The sequence below is a fragment of the Salmo trutta genome, chromosome 34 (assembly GCF_901001165.1).
Source record: "Salmo trutta chromosome 34, fSalTru1.1, whole genome shotgun sequence".
Lineage (NCBI taxonomy): Eukaryota > Metazoa > Chordata > Actinopteri > Salmoniformes > Salmonidae > Salmo > Salmo trutta.
In genome coordinates, this window is record NC_042990.1 from 41,981,516 (window position 1) to 42,004,276 (window position 22,761).

The 22,761-nt window shown below is 44.4% G+C and overlaps 1 protein-coding gene across 1 annotated transcript in view; it reads left to right on the top strand.

Annotated features, from left to right (window-relative positions):
* LOC115173255 (CUB and sushi domain-containing protein 2) overlaps nt 1–22,761 on the top strand; it is a gene marked incomplete in the record, with an annotated part of 501,741 nt that overhangs the window by 271,090 nt on the left and 207,890 nt on the right. Inside the window, 3 exon segments of the mRNA XM_029731172.1 lie at nt 7,094–7,189; nt 8,303–8,506; nt 10,949–11,073. Of these exon segments, the coding sequence (XP_029587032.1) occupies nt 7,094–7,189; nt 8,303–8,506; nt 10,949–11,073 (425 nt within the window).

Sequence of the window (22,761 nt, forward strand, 5' to 3'; positions counted from 1 at the left end):
TAACACAACAAAATGTATAATGTATAATGTATATTTTCTGAAGGCACAGTAGTATCAGAGTAAATAGTTCACATTGAAGGTTTCAGGGGGCGAGGTGCTAGGAAGCAGAATGGAACCAGAGGGACTTGGCGTACAGTGATAGCTTGGGACCAATACCAGACACACTAAATGCATCCCAAATGCACCCTATTCCCTATAACACTACGTTTGACCCATGTACTCTAAGGTAGCACACTATATGATGTGTGGAATAGCTTGCGTTTGCTCTCCCCACACCTACTCTTGTCTGTCTGTGTTAATACCTGTCACCGTTCGCCGTTATTAAACCCCGCTGCCATGACGGCGCACTGAGCACTTCCTGTAATAAACTACACAGCATGGCCTGAGGGGTCCCGCAGCGGAATCAGAGTAACCATGGTGACGACAGCACAGGCCAGCCATGTTGGGGGCCTTGTGTTACTGTCAACACTTTGTATAACACACCCTCTCCCACACACACACACACACACACACACACACACACACACACACACACATATACACACACACACACACGGACACGCACACACACACGGACACGCACACACACACGCACACACCCTCCCACACACACACACACACACACACACACACACACACACACACACACACACACACACACACACACACACACGGATACGCACACCCTCCCACACACACAGACACGCACATGCACACACACACACACACACACGCACACACCCTCCCACACACACCCACACACATACACGCACACACCCTCCCACACACACACACACACACGGACACACACACCCTCCCACACACACACACGGACATGCACACACACACACGAACACACATGGACACCCTCCCACACACACCCTCCCACACACACACACACACACGAACACGCTGCCTCTGGGAATCTGAGTGTGGGTAGACTATACTCCCTCCTGCCATCTCTCTCCCTCCTGCCATCTCTCTCCCTCCTGCCATCTCTCTCCCTCCTGCCATCTCTTTCCCTCCTGCCATCTCTTTCCCTCCCGCCATCTCTCTCCCTCCTGCCATCTCTCTCCCTCCTGCCATCTCTCTCCCTCCTGCCATCTCTCTCCCTCCTGCCATCTCTCTCCCTCCTGCCATCTCTCTCCCTCCTGCCATCTCTCTCCCTCCCGCCATCTCTCTCCCTCCTCTCTCTCTCCCTCCTGCCATCTCTCTCCCTCCTGCCATCTCTCTCCCTCCTGCCATCTCTCTCCCTCTCCCCCGCCATCTCTCTCCCTCTCCCCCGCCATCTCTCTCCCTCGCCATCTCTCTCCCTCTCCCCCGCCATCTCTCTCCCTCCTGCCATCTCTCTCCCTCCTGCCATCTCTCTCCCTCCTGCCATCTCTCTCCCTCCTGCCATCTCTCTCCACAGTTAACACCAAGCTGAGAGAGAGAGAGAGAGAGAGAGAGAGAGAGAGAGAGTTTAAGGTGGAGGGAGGGAGGGTTGTTGGAGGGAAGAGGGAGTGAGGAGGGGTGGGAGAGAGAGGGAACAAGCGGGAAGAGAGGGAAGGTAGAAGGAGAGAGGAGGGGAGACAGAAAGAGGGAAGAAGAGAGAAAGAGGGAAGAAGAGAGAAAGAGAGAGAGAGAGGAGCAAGGAGATCAACTAAACTAATTTGTCACAGGTCACTTAAGCCAAGGGCTTTAATTCCAACAGTGAGTCAGCCAATGTAAGGAAGAAAGACTGACATTAGCCACGTTTCCATCAAACCTTTTAATGTGAGTAAAGTACCGTACATAAATAATGTCATGACCAGCCTAATCGAAACAAAAACATTTTGTTGGTAAACTTTCTAAATTGCTTATATTTTTTTTGCAGCCGGTAAAATGAATTATGCGAGAAAATGTGGGTGGAAATACTTTTCTGCGCAAATATTGATCTAATAACCATCATTTTCGAAGTAAACTTCAGAGTCAAGCGATGATGTGTTGTTGTGTCCTCCCACTACGATTCGGGAAACCATGCCGTTTATAAAATGAAATAAAATATGGTGAACAGGGTGATGAAAGGGATCTGATGCTTCTTTCAATAAATATTCAGGGTCTTATTCTGGTGACATGATGATCAATGCTTGGCTTTCCTTCTTGACAAGTAAAAAATAATAATAAAAAAAATCTTGATCTTTTAGCCATAATAATAATCTCATCATTGAGCACCTGGGAGTCAGCAAGCAAGTACAGGGAGTGAATTTAATAATAAATGAAACATGGAACAAGAACCACGAGTAGCACACAGACATGAAACTCTGAAACAGAATCAATAACAAAGAACCAAAAGGGAGTGACAGATATAAGGGATGTAATCAGGAAGGTGATGGGAGTCCAGGTGAGTCTCGTGAGGCGCAGGTGCGTGTAACGATGGTGACCGGTGTGCGTAATAATGAGTAAACTGGCGACTTCTACCTACTACTTGTGACAAACGAGCGTCTGGGTGGAGGAGCGGGATTAGTCCTGACAATCATGTAAACTATATTCTGTTGACTAGAGTGCCGATACCAAATTGATGGAAACTTGCATGAAAATCTGTTTTGTTTAAATTACTTTCAGGTCCAAAACTAAACCATGTGTTCCCACAGGGCTAACTCAGCTGTCTCTTCCACAGGGCTAACATATATATATATATATATATATATATATATATATATATATATATATATATATATAACAATATCAGCTAACTCAGCTGCCTCTTCCACAGGGCTAACATATATATACTACCAGCTACTACTAGTGACTACTAGCGACTACTAGCTACTACTAATGACTACTACCGACTACTAGCGACTACTAGCGACTACTAGCGACTACTAGCGACTACTAGCTACTACTAGCTACTACTAGCTACTACTAATGACAACTACATTTTTTTTTACATTTTAGTCATTTAGCAGAAGCTCTTATCCAGAGTAGTAGTGTATACATACATTTCATTTCATGCATTTTTATTTAAATTTTTTACAGTAGTGAATACATACATTTCATTTCATGCATCTTATTTCAATTTTTTTGTGCTGGCCCCCTGTGGGAATCAAACCCACAACCCTGGCATTGCAAACACTATGCTCTACCAACTGAGCCACAGGGAAGGCCAGTGACTACTAGCTACTACTAGTGACTAATAGTGACTAATAGCTACTACTAGCTACTACTAGCTACTACTAGTGACTACTAGCTACTACTAGTGACTACTAGCTACTACTAGCTACTACTAGTGACTACTAGCTACTACTAGTGACTACTAGCTACTACAAGCTACTACTAGCTACTACTAGTGACTACTAGCTACTACTAGCTACTACTAGTGACTACTAGCTACTACTAGCTACTACTAGTGACTACTAGCTACTACTAGCTACTACTAGTGACTACTAGTTACTACTAGCTACTACTAGCTACTACTAGTGACTACTAGCTTCTACCAGTGACTAATAGTGACTAATAGCTACTACTAGCTACTACTAGCTACTACTAGTGACTACTAGCTACTACTAGCTACTACTAGTGACTACTAGTGACTACTAGCTACTACTAGTGACTACTAGCTACTACTAGCTACTACTAGTGACTACTAGCTACTACTAGTGACTACTAGCTACTACTAGCTACTACTAGTGACTACTAGCTACTACTAGCTACTACTAGCTACTACTAGTGACTACTAGCTACTACTAGTGACTACTAGTTACTACTAGCTACTACTAGTGACTACTAGTTACTACTAGTGACTACTAGTTACTACTAGTGACTACTAGCTACTACTAGCTACTACTAGTGACTACTAGTTACTACTAGTGACTACTAGCTACTACTAGTGACTACTAGTTACTACTAGTGACTACTAGCTACTACTAGCTACTACTAGTGACTACTAGCTACTACTAGCTACTACTAGTGACTACTAGTTACTAGTAGATCCTACTAGTGACTACTAGTTACTACTAGTGACTACTAGCTACTACTAGTGACTACTAGCTACTACTAGTGACTACTAGCTACTACTAGCTACTACTAGCTACTACTAGTGACTACTAGTTACTACTACTAGCTACTACTAGCTACTACTAGTGACTACTAGCTACTACTAGTGACTACTAGTGACTACTAGCTACTACTAGTGACTACTAGCTACTACTAGCTACTACTAGTGACTACTAGCTACTACTAGTGACTACTAGCTACTACTAGTGACTACTAGCTACTACTAGCTACTACTAGTGACTACTAGTTACTACTAGTGACTACTAGCTACTACTAGCTACTACTAGTGACTACTAGCTACTACTAGCTACTACTAGTGACTACTAGTTACTAGTAGCTACTACTAGTGACTACTAGTTACTACTAGTGACTACTAGTTACTACTAGTGACTACTAGCTACTACTAGCTACTACTAGTGACTACTAGTTACTACTAGTGACTACTAGCTACTACTAGCTACTACTAGTGACTACTAGCTACTACTAGCTACTACTAGTGACTACTAGTTACTAGTAGCTACTACTAGTGACTACTAGTTACTACTAGTGACTACTAGTTACTACTAGTGACTACTAGCTACTACTAGCTACTACTAGTGACTACTAGTTACTACTAGTGACTACTAGCTACTACTAGCTACTACTAGTGACTACTAGCTACTACTAGCTACTACTAGTGACTACTAGTTACTAGTAGCTACTACTAGTGACTACTAGTTACTACTAGTGACTACTAGCTACTACTAGTGACTACTAGCTACTACTAGTGACTACTAGCGACTACTAACTACTACTAGTTACTACTAGTGACTACTAGCTGCTACTAGTGACTACTAACTACTACTAGTTACTACTAGTGACTACTAACTACTACTAGTTACTACTAGTGACTATTTGCTACTACTAGTTACTACTAGTGACTGTTTGCTACTACCAGTTACTACTAGCTACTACTAGTGACTAATAACTACTACTAGCTACTACTAGCTACTTCTAGTGACTACTAGCTACTACTAGTGACTACTAGCTACTACTAGTGACTACTAGTGACTACTAGCTACTACTAGTGACTACTAGTGACTACTAGTGACTACTAGCTACTACTAGTTACTACTAGCTACTACTAGTGACTACTAGTGACTACTAGCTACTACTAGTGACTACTAGCTACTACTAGCTACTACTAGCTACTACTAGTGACTACTAGCTACTACTAGTGACTACTAGCTACTACTAGCTACTACTAGTGACTACTAGTTACTACTAGTGACTATTTGCTACTACTAGCTACTACTAGTGACTAATAGTGACTAATAGCTACTACTAGTGACTACTAGTGACTACTAGCGACTACTAGTTACTACTAGTGACTATTTGCTACTACTAGTGACTAATAACTACTACTAGTGACTAATAACTACTACTAGTGACTACTAGCTACTACTAGTGACTACTAGTGACTACTAGTGACTACTAGCTACTACTAGCTACTACTAGTGACTACTAGCTACTACTAGCTACTACTAGTGACTACTAGTGACTACTAGCTACTACTAGTGACTACTAGTGACTACTAGCTACTACTAGTGACTACTAGCTACTACTAGTGACTACTAGTGACTACTAGCGACTACTAGTGACTACTAGTGACTACTAGCGACTACTAATTACTACTAGTGACTATTTGCTACTACTAGTTACTACTAGTGACTATTTGCTACTACTAGTGACTACTAGTGACTACTAGCTACTACTAGTGACTACTAGCTACTACTAGTGCCTACTAGTGACTACTAGCGACTACTAGTGACTACTAGTGACTACTAGCTACTACTAGCTACTACTAGTGACTACTAGCTACTACTAGTGACTACTAGCTACTACTAGCTACTACTAGTGACTACTAGTGACTACTAGTGACTACTAGCTACTACTAGTGACTACTAGCTACTACTAGTGACTACTAGCTACTACTAGCTACTACTAGTGACTACTAGCTACTACTATTAACTACTAGCTACTACTAGTGACTACTAGCTACTACTAGTGACTACTAGTGACTACTAGTGACTACTAGTGACTACTAGCTACTACTATTAACTACTAGCTACTACTAGTGACTACTAGCTACTACTAGTGACTATTTGCTACTACTAGTGACTACTAGTGACTACTAGCTACTACTAGTGACTAATAACTACTACTAGCTACTACTAGTTACTACTAGTGACTTCTACCTACTACTTGTGACTACTAGCTACTTTTAGCTGCTACTAGTGACAACTATTCACTGGTAGCTCCTTCTAGCTGCTATTACTAGCCTGCCTCCACAGATTGATGAAGTATTCTCCAACATGTCATTACATTATTTTGGCTGGCTGCATCTGTTTCTCAGGATTCATTACCTTAAACATATTGTTCCTGTGTTTTATCTAGGTTTATCTGTCTCCGTCACTCACTCCTCTTCCTCCTCCTCTCTTCCTCCTCTTCCTCCTCCTCTCTTCCTCCTCCTCTCTCTCTCCTCTCCCTCCTTCTCTCCCTCCTCTTCCTCCTCCTCTCTTCCTCCTCTCTCTCCTCTCCCTCCTTCTCTCACTCCTCTTCCTTCTCCTCTTCTCTCCCTCCTCTTCCTCCTCTTCTCTCCCTCCTCACCCCTCTTCCTCCTCCTCTCTCCCTCCTATTCTCTCCCTCCTCTCACTCATCTTCCTCCTCCTCCTCTCTCACTCCTCTCCCTCCTCTTCCTCCTCTCTCACTCCTCTCCCTCCTCCTCTCTCCCTCCTCTTCTCTCCCTCCTCACTCCTCTCCCTCCTCCTCCTCTCTCACTCCTCTCCCTCCTCTCTCACTCCTCCTCTTTCCCTCCTCTTCCTCCTCCTCTCTCCCTCCTATTCTCTCCCTCCTCTCTCCCTCATCACTCCTCTCCCTCCTCACTCCTCTTCCTCCTCTTCTCTCCCTCCTCTCACTCATCTTCCTCCTCCTCCCTCCCTCACTCCTCTCCCTCCTCTCTCACTCCTCTCCCTCTCTTCCTCCTCTTCCTCCTTGTCTCTCACTCCCCTCTTTCTCTGTCTCATTCTCTCGTTCTCAGGTGAGTCGCTGCCGTTGGCAACGTCCAATCAGGTTCTGATCCGATTCACCTCCAAAGGCCAGTCCAGCTCCAAAGGATTCCACCTGGTGTATCAAGGTAACACACACACACACACACACACACACACACACACACCCTCCCACACACACACTGGAGGACATCTCTCCCCTCTCTTTTGTGCTTTCCTCTCAGCCTGTTCTAACAAGCCTGTTACTCTCCATAACGGATGACTGTGCTTGTAGGTACAGGAGTATCCTAGCACGGTACCAATCCTCTGCCACCTTTCTATGTGTCTGTGTGTGTCTGTGTGTGTCTGTGTGTGTCTGTGTGTGTCTGTAGGTACAGGAGTATCCTAGCACGGTACCAATCCTCTACCACCTTTCTATGTGTCTGTGTGTGTCTGTGTGTACGTGTATCTATTTCTGTGTCTGTGTTTGTATGCGCCTGTGTGTGTGTGTGTGTGTGTGTGTGTGTGTGTGTGTGTGTGTGTGTGTGTGTGTGCCTTCAAGCGTGTGTGCGTGCCTTCAAGTGTTTGTTTGAACGTGCCGTGTCCTTAAATATAGTTCTGTTTCTAGAAGGTTAAACTTTACTACAGGGTTAACTACAGGTCTCTAAGGTTTATCTGTGCTACAGGGTTAACTACAGGTCTCTAACTAGAAGATTTATCTGTGCTACAGAGTTAACTACAGGTCTCTGAGGTTTAACTGTGCTACAGAGTTAACTACAGGTCTCTATGAGGTTTAACTAAGCTACAGGATTAACTACAGGTCTCTAACTAGAAGGTTAAACTGTGCTACAGGGTTAAATATAGGTCTCTAACTATGAGGTTTGACTGTGTTACAAAGTTAGCTGTAGGTCTCTATAAGGTTAAACTGTGCTACAGGGTTAACTACAGGTCTCTGAGGTTTAACTGTGCTACAGGGTTAACTACAGGTCTCGGAGGTTTAATTGTGCTACAGGGTTAACTACAGGTCTCTGAGGTTTAACTGTGCTACAGGGTTAACTACAGGTCTCTGAGGTTTAACTGTGCTACAGTGTTAACTACAGGTCTCTAACTATAAGGTTTAACTGTGCTACAGAGTTAACTACAGGTCTCTATGAGGTATAACTGTGCTACAGGGTTAACTACAGGTCTCTCCGGGTCCTAGATAATCAGTACTTGGAAAAGCTACAGTGACCAGACGACACTCTTCTTCTCTTCCTCTACAGCGGTGCCAAGGACCAGTGCTACCCAGTGCACTTCAGTCCCAGAGCCCAGGAACGGGAGGCGGATGGGGAATCACTTTGCAGTGGGAGCCGTGATCCGCTTTGAGTGTTCCCCTGGATACGTATTGGAGGGATCCACCGCTATAGAGTGTCTGACCGTCCCCAACGCTCTGGCTAACTGGAACTCCTCCGTACCCAGCTGTATAGGTAGGACACAGAGACACACCTGTATAGGTAGGACACAGAGACACACCTGTATAGGTAGGACACAGAGACACACCTGTATAGGTAGGACACAGAGACACACCTGTATAGGTAGGACACAGAGACACACCTGTACAGGTAGGACACAGAGACACACCTGTGTAGGTAGGACACAGAGACACACCTGTGTAGGTAGGACACAGAGACACACCTGTATAGGTAGGACACAGAGACACACCTGTATAGGTAGGACACAGAGACACACCTGTATAGGTAGGACACAGCGACACACCTGTACAGGTAGGACACAGAGACACACCTGTGTAGGTAGGACACAGGGACACACCTGTATAGGTAGGACACAGAGACACACCTGTATAGGTAGGACACAGAGACACACCTGTATAGGTAGGACACAGAGACACACCTGTATAGGTAGGACACAGAGACACACCTGTACAGGTAGGACACAGAGACACACCTGTACAGGTAGGACACAGAGACACAACTGTAGAGGTAGGACACAGAGACACACCTGCATAGGTAGGATACAGAGACACACCTGCATAGGTAGGATACAGAGACACACCTGCATAGGTAGGACACAGAGACACACCTGCATAGGTAGGACACAGAGACACACCTGTACAGGTAGGACACAGAGACACACCTGTACAGGTAGGACACAGAGACACACCTGTACAGGTAGGACACAGAGACACACCTGTACAGGTAGGACACAGAGACACACCTGTACAGGTAGGACACAGAGACACACCTGTACAGGTAGGACACAGAGACACACCTGTACAGGTAGTACACAGAGACACACCTGTACAGGTAGGACACAGAGACACACCTGTACAGGTAGGACACAGAGACACAGCAGTATAGGTAGGACACAGAGACACACCTGTACAGGTAGGACACAGAGACACACCTGTACAGGTAGGACACAGAGACACACCTGTACAGGTAGGACACAGAGACACACCTGTACAGGTAGGACACAGAGACACACCTGCATAGGTAGGATACAGAGACACACCTGCATAGGTAGGATACAGAGACACACCTGCATAGGTAGGACACAGAGACACACCTGCATAGGTAGGACACAGAGACACACCTGTACAGGTAGGACACAGAGACACACCTGTACAGGTAGGACACAGAGACACACCTGTACAGGTAGGACACAGAGACACACCTGTACAGGTAGGACACAGAGACACACCTGTACAGGTAGGACACAGAGACACACCTGTACAGGTAGGACACAGAGACACACCTGTACAGGTAGTACACAGAGACACACCTGTACAGGTAGGACACAGAGACACACCTGTACAGGTAGAACACAGAGACACAGCAGTATAGGTAGGACACAGAGACACACCTGTACAGGTAGGACACAGAGACACACCTGTACAGGTAGGACACAGAGACACACCTGTACAGGTAGGACACAGAGACACACACACGTACAGGCAGACACACACACATGTTCACAACCACACACACACCTGTCTCCTCTGAAATGGAGGGACTCTAACTAATTATCCCCAGCCGTCCCGTCACCCCTAGCAACAAGTCCTAACGCATCGACTCTAGCAACCAGTCCAAACGCATCGCCCCTAGCAACCAGTCCAAACTCATCGCCGCTAGCAACCAGTCCAAACGCATCGCCCCTAGCAACCAGTCCAAACGCATCGACCCTAGCAACCAGGCCAAACGCATTGACTCTAGCAACCAGTCCAAACACATCGCCCCGAGCAACCAGTCCAAACGCATCGCCCCTAGCAACCAGTCCAAACGCATCGCCCCTAGCAACCAGTCCAAACGCATCACCCCTAGCAACCAGTCCAAACGCATCGACCCTAGCAACCAGTCCAAACGCAGCCATGAGGCACACAGGTTGCAGTACTGCTACGGGTCAAACACACACGCGCACACACACACACACACACACACACACACACTCCTTGAAACCTGCTGGTGAGGCAGATGTTCACCTGTGCTCTCCAGAGCAGCCACCAGATGTTCTGTTAATCAGCCTGTGGCAGCAAGCAGGGAACATTGTGTTAGAAGATATAGAATGTCTTCCACTGTGTTAGAAGATTAAACACAGATATAGAAGGTATTCCACTGTGTTAGAAGATTAAACACAGATATAGAAGGTATTCCACTGTGTGTGCCTCTGTCTTTTTTTATTTTTATTTCCTCGCATTAAATTTTTTCGTGATTTCATGATATTTCAGATTTCCATTCTCGAAATGAAAATTGTTGGTACATTTTCTTCTCTCTCTATCTTTATTTGCCTTTCTCGCTATTTCAGTTATTCTCTATCCTTCTTCCCTCCCTCCCTCCCTCCCTCCCTCCCTCCCTCCCTCCCTCCCTCCCTCCCTCCCTCCCTCCCTCCCTCCCTCCCTCCCTCCTGTCCAGTTCCATGTGGAGGTAATCTGACCCAGAGGACCGGCACCATCCTGTCTCCGGGTTTTCCTGAGCCCTATCTCAACAGCCTCAACTGTGTCTGGAAGATCACGGTCCCGGAAGGATCAGGAATACAGGTATAAATCTTCAACTGTCTAGACTGTCCGCTCGATATTTAGAATCAGGAAAACAGGTGTCTAGACTGTCCGCTCGATATTTAGGATCAGGAATACAGGAATAAATCTTTAACTGTCTAGACTGTCCGCTAGACTGTCCGCTAGACTGTCCGCTAGACTGTCTGCTAGATATTTAATACAGCGACACTCCTCTCAACTCATCCTGTGGTATAAGAACACCTTGTTATAACATCTGGCATGTAGACTCTTATGTAGCATGTAATAACATATGACATAAGTTGTCATGCAGACTGTATAACAGCGGTTGCTATTTAACCTGTTTGGTATAGGGGGCAGTATTGAGAATTTTGGAAAAAATATGTTCCCATTTTTAACGGCCTCCTACACCAACTCAGAAGCTAGAATATGCATATTATTGTTCAGGTTTGGATAGAAAACACTCTGAATTTTCTAAAACTGTTTGAATGGTGTCTGTGAGTATAACAGAACTCCTATGGCAGGCAAAAACCTGACAAGGCTTCAAGCAGGAAGTACCCTGTCTGACAAGGAGTCGTGCGTCTTACCTCTTTTTATTGAAAAGTAAGGATCTTAGCTGTAACGTGACAATTCCCAGGGCTCCAATAGGCTCTCAGAGCCCGCGAAATAACTGAAGGTTTACGAGGGAACCTCAGGTTGAAATATATTATCGCCTTTTGTAAGTGGATGCTCGGAGGACCTTTCAATGATGCGCGTGCATGAGTCGCTTCTGAGGAGAAATTTTATTCGGCTGTTTAGGCTCAATGCATACTCCCGGTCGGAATATTAACACTTCTCTATGACATAAATGGCATAAAAATTGGTTTTAAACAGCGGTTGACATGCTTCGAAGTACGGTAATGGAATATTTAGACATTTTTGACACGCCAATGCGCCATGCGCGACACCGCGAAAAAGCATTCTAGAACTCACGAACAAAACGTCGCTGTTGGAACATAACGATGGATTATTTGGGACCAAACCAACATTTGTTATTGAAGTAGAAGTCCTGGCAGTGTATTCTGATGAAGAACAAGCAAGGTAAGAACATCTTTCTTATAGGAAATGTGATTTTGGTGGATGCTGACCTGGGTGGGTATCTAAATAGCTAGCCCTGTAATGCCGGGCTATGTACTTAGATTATTGCAAAATGTGCTTCATCCGAAAAGCTATTTTAAAATCGGACATATCGAGTGCATAGAGGGGTAATGTATCTATAATTCTTAAAATAATTGTTATGCTTTTTGTGAACGTTTATCGTGAGTAATTTAGCAAACTGTTAGTAAATTCACCGGAAGTTTGCGGTGGTTATGCTTTTTCTGAACGTCACATGCTAATGTAAAAAGCTGGTTTTTGATATAAATATGAACTTGATTGAACAGACATGCATGTATTGTATAACATAATGTCCTAGGGGTGTCATCTGATGAAGATTATAAAAGGTTAGTGCTGCATTTAGCTGTGGTTTGGGTTTATGTGACATGATATGCTAGCTTGAAAAATGGCTGTGTGATTATTTCTGGCTGGGTACTCTGCTGACATAATCTAATGTTTTGCTTTTGTTGTAAAGCCTTTTTGAAATCGGACAGTGGGGTTAGATTAACGAGATTCTTGTCTTTAAATAGCTGTGAAATAGTCATATGTTTGAGAAATTGAAGTTATAGCATTTCTAACGATTCAAAAATCGCGCCACTGGATTTCAGTGGCTGTTACGTAGGTGGGACGAGTTCGTCCCACATGTACTAGAGAGGTTAACAGTTGACAACAGGGTGAACTGTCTTTTTTTACCATTATAATCTGTTTTATAACCTCTCATGATGTGACTCATTACTACCGCACCATCTATCCACTGTCTCTGACACCTCCACAACCGAGGGAGAGGGAGAGGGAGAGGGAGCGGGAGAGGGAGCGGGAGAGGGAGAGGGAGAGATCCTCAATGAAAACAATGTACTAAGCAAATTATTGTACGACAGAGTATTCACCCTGCACAACCTCTTGAGACTCTCATCCCGTTAGCGGGATCATTTTCCAGCGAAAAACTCCTAGCGACATTAGCATAACGAAATTCAATATTTATTTTTTTTCAAATATAGGACTGTCTCATATCGTTTTATAGATACACCTCTCTTGAATCGACCCTCGTTGTCCGATTTCAAAAAGGTTTTACAGGAAAAGCACAATATTAGATTATGTTAGAGGAGTATATGGTAAAAGTAGCATCATATGAATTTTTCAACCAGGCACATGCATCACATATAACCAAAAAACAGCTAAATGCAGCACTAACCTTTTACAAACTTCATCAGATGACACACCTAGGACATCATGTTACACACAGCATGCAATCTTTTGTTCAATAAAGGTCATATTTCTATATAAAAACAACATTTTACATCGGCACCTGACGTTGACTAACTATTTTTTCATAAAATGCGTCCCGGGAAACAGTGCTACAATTTCATAAATGACTATTCGAAAACGATTTTTTTATTTTATATTGTCAATCTAAGATTTATAGATGAATATCTCTTGAAAACACCCGTCATAACAGATTTTAAATTAACTTTACAGGGTAATCACACTTTGAGATAAAAGGGGATGCGATACTCAGAAAATGAGCTAGAAAACCTAGCTCGTCGCCATCTTGGAACAATCGCACATCACATCTGATCTTGTATAATATTGCCAATAATCCCTCACCTTTAGTTGTCTTCATCAGAAAGCACTTCCAGGAATCCCAGGTCCACGACAAATGTATTTTCGGTCGAAAAAGTCCATCCTTTATGTTCCATTAGCGCGTCCTAAGGCTGTAACCAAATGTTGATCCGTGCGCGGCACTTGGCTAACGAAAAATGACTATTTTCCCTTCGTTAGGTTCGTTCAAACATGTCAAACGTTGTATAACATTAATCTTCAGGGCCTGTTTCAACAAGAGAGCCAATCAGATTCGAGTGGGACGATTTCATTGTGTTTCAAAACGTTTCCAAAGGTGGGGGCAGACACGGCCGCCGACGTCACAATGCTGATGGCCCTCCTACTGTGACCAATTGCCACATCGTCTCCTGCACTGAGTTTCGACAGCAGAAGCTTCAAAACACTTTGTAAAGACTGGGGACATCTAGTGGATGCACTGGAAAGTGCTCAATTATCATTTATCAGTGAAGTCGAGTCCACAATTCAGAATCCCACTTCCTGGTTCAATCAGTCTCGGGGTTTTGACTGCCATACGAGTTCTGTTATACTCACAGACACCATTCAAACAGTTTCAGAAACTTTAGGGTGTTTTCTATCCATATAAAATAAGTATATGCATGTCCTAGCTTCTGAGTTTGATTAGTAGGCCGTTGAAAATGGGAACAAATTTTTTCCAAAATGCGCTGTGGCGCCCCCAGTGGTAGGATATACGCAAGAGGTTAATTGACAACCCAAAACAAAGGCAAAGTCTTCTCGTGCTTTGTTAACTTCAAAAAAGATTTTGACTGAATTTTAGCATGAGGTTCTACAATAGAAATTGATTGACAGTGGTATTTGGGGAAAAACGTACAACAGGGCCGTTGTGTGAGACAGGGATACAGCTTAAGCTCCACCTTCTTCAACATATGTATCAACGAATTGGCGAGGACACTAGAACAGTCTGCAGCACCCGGCCTCACACTACTAGACTCTGAAGTCTACAGCAGCACCTAGATCTTCTGCACAAACTCTGTCAGACCTGGGTCCAGATGTCAGGACCCAAAAATACAGATTCCATCAAGACACTGTTGCCCAAGAGCACACAAAAAAAATGATAAATACCTCGGCCTAAACATCAGCGCCACAGGTAACTTCCACATATCTCTGAATGAGCTGAGAGACAAGACAAGAAGGGCCTTCTATGCCATCAAAAGGAACATAAAATTAGACATCCCAACCAGTTAAGTTCTGGTTAAAAATATTTGAATCAGTTATAGAACCCATTGCTCTTCATGGTTGTGAGGTCTGGGGTTCCGCTCACCAACCAATAATTAATCAAATGGGACAAACACCAAATTGAGACTCTGAATGCAGAATTCTGCAAAAACATCCTCCGTGTCCAACGTAGAACACCAAATAATGCAGAGCAGAATTAAACCGATACTCGCTAGGGATCAAAATCCATAAAATCCAGAAAAGAGCCGTTAAATTCTACAACCACCTAAAAGGAGGCGATTTCCAAACCATCCATAACAAAGCCATCACCTACAGAGATGAACCTGGAGAAGAGCCCCCTAAGCAAGCTGGTCCTGGGGCTCTGTTCACAAACAGACTCCACAGAGCCCCAGGACAGCAACACAATTAGACCCAACCAAATCATGAGAAAACAAAAAGATAATGACTTGACACATTGGAAAGAATGAACAGAAAACAGAACAAACTAGAATGTTATTTGGTCCTAAACAGAGAGTACACAGTGGCAGAATACATGACCACTGTGACTGACCCAAACTTAAGGAAATCTTTGACTATGTACAGACTCAGTGAGCATAGCCTTGCTATTGAGAAAGGCCGCTGTAGGCAGACCTGGCTCTCAAGAGAAGACAGGCTATGTGCACACTGCCCACAAAATGAGATGGAAACTGAGCTGCACTTCCTAACCTCCTGCCAAATGTATGACCATATTAGAGACACATATTTCCCTCAGATTACACAGATCCACAAAGTATTTGAAAAGAAATCCAATTTTGATAAACTCCCATATCCACTGGGTGAAATACCACAGTGTGCCATCACAGCAGAAATATTTGTGACCTGTTGCCATAAGAAAAGGTCAACCTGTTAAGAACAAACACCATTGTAAATATAACCCATAATTATGGTGAATTATTTTCCCTTTTGTACTTTAACTATTTGCACATTGTTACAACACTGTACAGTATATTGACATGCTATGACATTTGAAATGTCTTTATTATTTTGGTACTTGTGTGAGTGTAATATTTACTGTTATCATTCATTTCACTTTTGTTTGTCAGTTTCACTTGCTTTGGCAATGTAAACATATGTTTCCCATGCCAATAAAACCTTTTGAAGAGAGAAAAAGAGAGAGAGAGAGACATATGGGTCCAAAACTGCACCCTAATCCCTATATAGTGCACTGCTACCCCTTAGGTCAAAATTAGTGCAGTATGTAGTGAATAGCGTGCCACTTGGGATGTATGTACAGTGTTTGGTCAACTGAAGCCTCTCTCATCCCCAGACTACAGGGAGGGAATTATATGATTTGATATCATGTTGTTATTAGTTTCTATTCCCTGTGTTTCTGTACAGTCTTGGCCCTACGTCTCTCCTCTAAATCTAGGTGATTTTAATATCTTGTTGTTTCTGTACAGTCTTGGCCCTACGTCTCTCCTCTAAATCTAGGTGATTTTAATATCTTGTTGTTTCTGTACAGTCTTGGCCCTATGTCTCTCCTCTAAATCTAGGTGATTTTAATATCTTGTTGTTTCTGTACAGTCTTGGCCCTATGTCTCTCCTCTAAATCTAGGTGATTTTAACATCTTGCTGTTTCTGTCTTGGCCCTACGTCTCTCCTCTAAATCTAGGTGATTTTAACATCTTGTTGTTTCTGTCTTGGCCCTACGTCTCTCCTCTAAATCTAGGTGATTTTAATATCTTGTTGTTTCTGTACAGTCTTGGCCCTACGTCTCTCCTCTAAATCTAGGTGATTTTAATATCTTGTTGTTTCTGTACAGTCTTGGTCCTACGTCTCTCCTCTAAATCTAGGTGATTTTAATATCTTGTTGTTTCTGTACAGTCTTGGCCCTACGTCTCTCCTCTAAATCTAGGTGATTTTAATATCTTGTTGTTTCTGTACAGTCTTGGCCCTACGTCTCTCCTCTAAATCTAGGTGATTTTAATATCTTGTTGTTTCTTTACAGTCTTGGCCCTATGTCTCTCCTCTAAATCTAGGTGATTTTAACATCTTGCTGTTTCTGTCTTGGCCCTACGTCTCTCCTCTAAATCTAGGTGATTTTAACATCTTGTTGTTTCTGTCTTGGCCCTACGTCTCTCCTCTAAATCTTGGTGATTTTAATATCTTGTTGTTTCTGTACAGTCTTGGCCCTACGTCTCTCCTCTAAATCTAGGTAATTTTAATATCTTGTTGTTTCTGTACAGTTTTGGCCCTACGTCTCTCCTCTAAATCTAGGTGATTTTAATATCTTGTTGTTTCTGTACAGTCTTGGTCCTACGTCTCTCCTCTAAATCTAGGTGATTTTAACATCTTGTTGTTTCTGTACAGTTTTGGCCCTATGTCTTGCATTTGATGATAAGCCAGCAGTTTAGCAGCAGTACAGACGGTCTTTAGAGTAATAGAGATGGTGGTTTTAGGGGTTGAGGAGAGAGAGATAATAATTATAGCTGCATTTTAACATCTCCACAGTTAATTACATTAGTCACACTATCAAATCACATTGTATTCGTCATATATGCCAAATACAACAGGTGTAGACCTTATCATGAAATGCTTACTTACAAGCCCTTAACCAACAATGCAGTTCAAGAAATATAGTTAAGAAAATATTTACTAAATAAATTAAATTAAAAATCGATAAAGTTATACAAATTATATAACAATAACGAGGCTATATATATTTGTACCGGTATCGAGTCATTGTGTGGGAGTACAGGTTAGTTGAAGTAATTTGTATATGTTTATGACTTTCCTGAATTGAATTCTTTGGGCAATTGAATTCATACCAGAGGCTGCTCCAAGACGCCGGTGGAAAAGAGGTATTCGGTGTGGACTTCCTGTCCAACTCAGGAGGCGGGCACACCATCCACCGCTTCCGAGTATATTACTCGCTAATATTCAGTCTCTGGACAATAAAGTAGATGTGCTCAGGGCGAGGATCTCCTTCCAGAGAGACATCAGGGACTGTAACATACTCTGTTTCACGGAATCATGGCTCTCTCCGGATATTTTGTCCCCGTCCATACAGTCAGCTGGGTTCTCAGTACAGACAGGAATAATGAACTCTCCGGGAAGGAGAAAGTGGGTGGCGTATGTTTCATGATTAACTACTCATGGTGTGATTGTGAAAATGTGCAGTTACTCAAGTCCTTTTGTTCACCCAACCTAGAATACCTCACAATCAAATGCCGACCGTATTACCTCCCAAGAGAATTATCTTCGGTTATAGTTACAGCCATGTATATTCCCCCTCATGCCGATACCACGACGGCCCTCAAGGAACTACACTGGACTTTATGGAAACTGGAAACAACATATCCTGAGACCACATTTATTGTAGCTGGAGATTTTAACAAAGCAAATATGAGGAAAACGCTACCTAAGTTCTATCAACACATTGACTGTAGTACTCACTCTGGTAAAACACTCGATCAATGCTACTCTTTCTTCCTGGATGCCTACAAGGCCCTCCCCCACCCTCACTTAGGCAAATCATATCTCAACTCCATTTTGCTCCACCCTTCCTATAGGCAGAAGCTCAAACAGGAAGTACCAATGCTAAGGTCTATTCAATGCTGGTCTGACCAATCGGAATCCATGCTTCAAGATTGTTTTGATCACGCGGACTGGGATATGTTCCGGGTTGCCTCTGAGAATAACACTGACGTATCCACGGACACGGTGACTGAGTTCATCAGGAAGTGAGTCGCAGTGCAACGGCTGACACGCGACGTATGTGGCAGGGAAAGTGGAGTCACAATTCAACGACATCTTGCTCCCAGACAAGCTAAACATCTTCTTTGAGGATAACACAGCGCCATCGATGCGGGCTCTCGTTCTCCATGGCCGACATGAGTAAGACATTTAAGTGATCATATCGCCTCTACCTTACCTGCCTTCCTAGACCCACTTCAATTTGCTTACCCCAGGCGATGCAATTGCCATTGCACTGCACACTGCCATATCCCATCTGGACAAGAGAAATACCCATGTAAGAATGCTGTTCATTGACAATAGCTCAGCCTTCAACACCATAGTACCCTCCAAGCTCATCATTAAGCTCAAGACCCTGGGCTTGAACCCCGCCCTGTGCAACTGGGTCCTGGACTTCCTGATGGGCCACCCCCAGGGGATGAAGGTAGGAAACAACATCTCCACTTCACTGATCCTCAACACTGGGACCCCTTCCTGTACTCCCTGTTCACCCATGACTGCGTGGCCACACACGCCTCCAACTCAATCATCAAGTTTGCAGACGACACAACAGTAGTAGGCCTGATTACCAACAATGACGAGACGGCCTACAGGGAGGTGAGGGCCGTGGAGGAGTGGTGACAGGAAAATCAACCTCTCCCTCAACGTCAACAAAACGAAGGAGCTGATCCTGGAATTCAGGAAAGAGCATAGGGTGCATGTCCTTTCCACATTGGCGGGACTGCAGTGGAGATGGTGAAAAGCTTCAAGATCCTCGGCATACACATCACTGACGATCTGAAATGGTCCACCAACACAGACAGTGTGTTGAAGAAGGGGCCCAAGTTGGCTTGGCCCTTAAGACTATCACCCACTTTTACAGATGCACAATTGAGAGCATCCTATTGGGCTGTAGCATTGCCCGCAACTGCAGGGCTCTCCAGAGGGTGGTGCGGTCTGCCCAACACATCACCGGGGGCACACTGGCTGCCCTCCAGGACACCTACAGCACCTGATGTCACAGGAAGGCCAAAAATATCATCAAGGACAACAACCACCCGAGCCACTGCCTGTTCACCCGGCTATCATCCAGAAGGCGAGGTCAGTACAGGTGCATCAAAGCTGGGACCGAGAGACTGAAAAACAGCTTCTATCTCAAGGCCATCAGATTGTTAAACAGCCATCACTAACCAGCTACCACCTGGTTACTCAACCCTGCACCTTAGAGGCTGCTGCCCTATGTACATAGACATGGAATCACTGGCCACTTTAATAATGTTTACATCCTGCTTTAGTCATTTCATATGTATATACTGTATTCTATTCTACTGTATTCTATTCTAATGCCACTCCTATTGTTTATATTTCTTAATTCAATTCTTTTACTTTTAGATTTGTGTGTGTTGTTGTGAATTGTGAACTGTTGGAGCTAGGTACACAAGCACTTCTCTACACCCGCAATAAATATGTGTATGTGACCAATCCAATTTTATTTGATGTTAAAGTGACTATAAGCAGTGAGTATCAGCAGTGTAAAATCATAGTGGGGGGGGGGGGGGTCAATATATTTAATCTGGGTGGCCATTTGATTAATTGTTCAGCAGTCTTATGGCTTGGGGGGTAGAAGATGTTTAGAAGCCTCTTGGACCTAGAGTTGGCACTCCGGTACTGTTTGCCGTGCGGTAGCAGAGAGAAGAGTCTATGGCTTGGGTGACGAGCCTTTTAACATTTTTTAGGGCCTTCCTCTGACACCGCCAAGCTTGGCCCCAGTGATGTACTGGCCCGTACGCACTACCCTCTGTAGCGCCTTACAGTCAGATGCCGAGCAGTTGCCATACCAGGCGGTGATGCAACCCGTCAGGATGCTCTCGATGGTGCAGCTGTAGAACTTTTTCTCCTAATAGGTTTTGTCTTGGTGTGTTTGGACCATGATATTTTTTGGGTGATGTGATGTGATTTTTGGTGACCAAGGAACTTGAAACTCTCGACCCGCTCCACTTCAGCCCAGTCAATGTTAATGGGGGCCTGTTTGGCTCTCCTTTTCCTGTAGTCCACGATCAGCTCCTTTGTCTTGCTCACATTGAGGGAGAGGTTGTTGTCCTGGGACCACACTGCCAGGTCTCTGACTTCCTCCCTATAGGCTGTCTCGTCGTTGTCGGTGATCAGGCCTACCACTGTTGTGTTGTCAGCAAACTTAATGATGGTGTTGGAGTCGTGCTTGGCCACACAGTCGTGGGTGAACAGGGAGTGCAGGAGGGGACTAAGCACTCACCCCTGGGGAGCTCCAGTGTTGAGGATCAGCGTGGTGGAGGATTTGTTACCTACCCTCACCACCTGGGGGCGGCCCGTCAGGAAGTCCAGGATCCAGTTGCAGAGGGAGGTGTTTAGTCCCAGGGTCCTTAGCTTAGTGATGAGCTTTCTGGGCACTACCAATCAAATGTATTTTTTAAAGCCCTTTTCACATCAAACGATGTCACAAAGTGCTATACAGAAACCCAGCTTAAAACCCTTAACAGCAAGCAATGCAGATGTAGAAGCACGTGGGCTAGGAAAAACTCCCTAGGAAGGCAGGAACCTAGGAAGAAATCTAGAGAGGAACCAGGCTCTGAGGGGTGGCCAGTCCTCTTCTGGCTGTGCCAGGTGAAGATTATAACAGAACAGGGGCCAAGATGTTCAAATGTTCATAGATGACCAGCAGGGTCAAATAATAATAATCACAGTAGTTGTCGAGGGTGCAACAGGTCTGCACCTCAGGATTAAATGTCAGTTGGCTTTTTATAGCCGGTCATTCAGAGACAGCAGGTCTCCCCCCAACCCCTCTTTTACGCTACTGCTACTCTCTGTTCATCATATATGCATAGTCACTTTAACCATATCTACATGTACATACTACCTCAATCAGCCTGACTAACTGGTGTCTGTATGTAGCCTCGCTACTTTTATAGCCTCGCTATTGTATATAGCCTGTCTTTTTACTGTTGTTTTATTTCTTTACTTACCTATTGTTCACCTAATACCTTTTTTTGCACTGTTGGTTAGAGCCTGTAAGTAAGCATTTCACTGTAAGGTCTACATCTGTATTTGGCTTACGTGATAAATAAACGTTGATATGATTAGAGGTGAGGTAGAGAGAGAGGAGAGGGAGAGAGAGAGGAGGGGGGGAGAGAGTTGAAAACAGCAGGTCCAGGACAAGGGAGTACATCTGGTGAACAGGTCAAGGTTCCATAGCCACAGGCAGAACAGTTGAAACTGGAGCAGCAGCAGGACCAGGTGGACTGGGGACAGTAAGGAGTCATCAGGCCAGGTAGTCCTGAGTCATGATCCTAGGGCTCAGATCGAGAGAGAGAATTAGAGAGAGAGAGATAATTAGAGGGAGCATACTTAAATTCACACAGGACACCTGATAAGACAGGAGAAATACTCCAGACAGGAGAAATACTCCCGACACAAACTATTGCAGCATAATTATTGGAGGCTGAGACAGTAGGGAGACACTGTGGCCCCATCCGTCTATACCCCCAGACAGGGCCAATCAGGCAGGATATAACCCCACCCACTTTGCCAAGCACAGCCCCCATACCACTAGAGGGATATCTTCAAACCCTAATTTATTACCCTGAGACAAGGCCAAGTATAGCCCACGAAGATCTCCCCCATGGCACAAACCCAAGGGGGGGCGCCAACCCAGACAGGAAGATCACGTCAGAGACTCAACCCACTCAAGTGACGCATCCCTCCTAGGGACGGCATGGAAGAGCACCAGTAAGCCAGTTACTCAGCCCCTGCAAATAATCCTAGTGGAGAGAGGGGAACCGGCCAGGCAGAGACACTATGGTGTTGAACGCTAAACTCTAGTCAATGAACTACATTCTCACGTAGGCGTTCCTTTTATCCAGGTGTGAAAGGGCAGTGTGGAGTGCGATTAAGATTGCGCCATCTGTGGATCTGTTGGGGCGGTATGTGAATTGCAGTGGGCCTAGGGACTTCAGCACGATGCTGTTGATGTGAGCCATGACCAGCTTTTCAAAGCACTTCATGGCTACCGATATG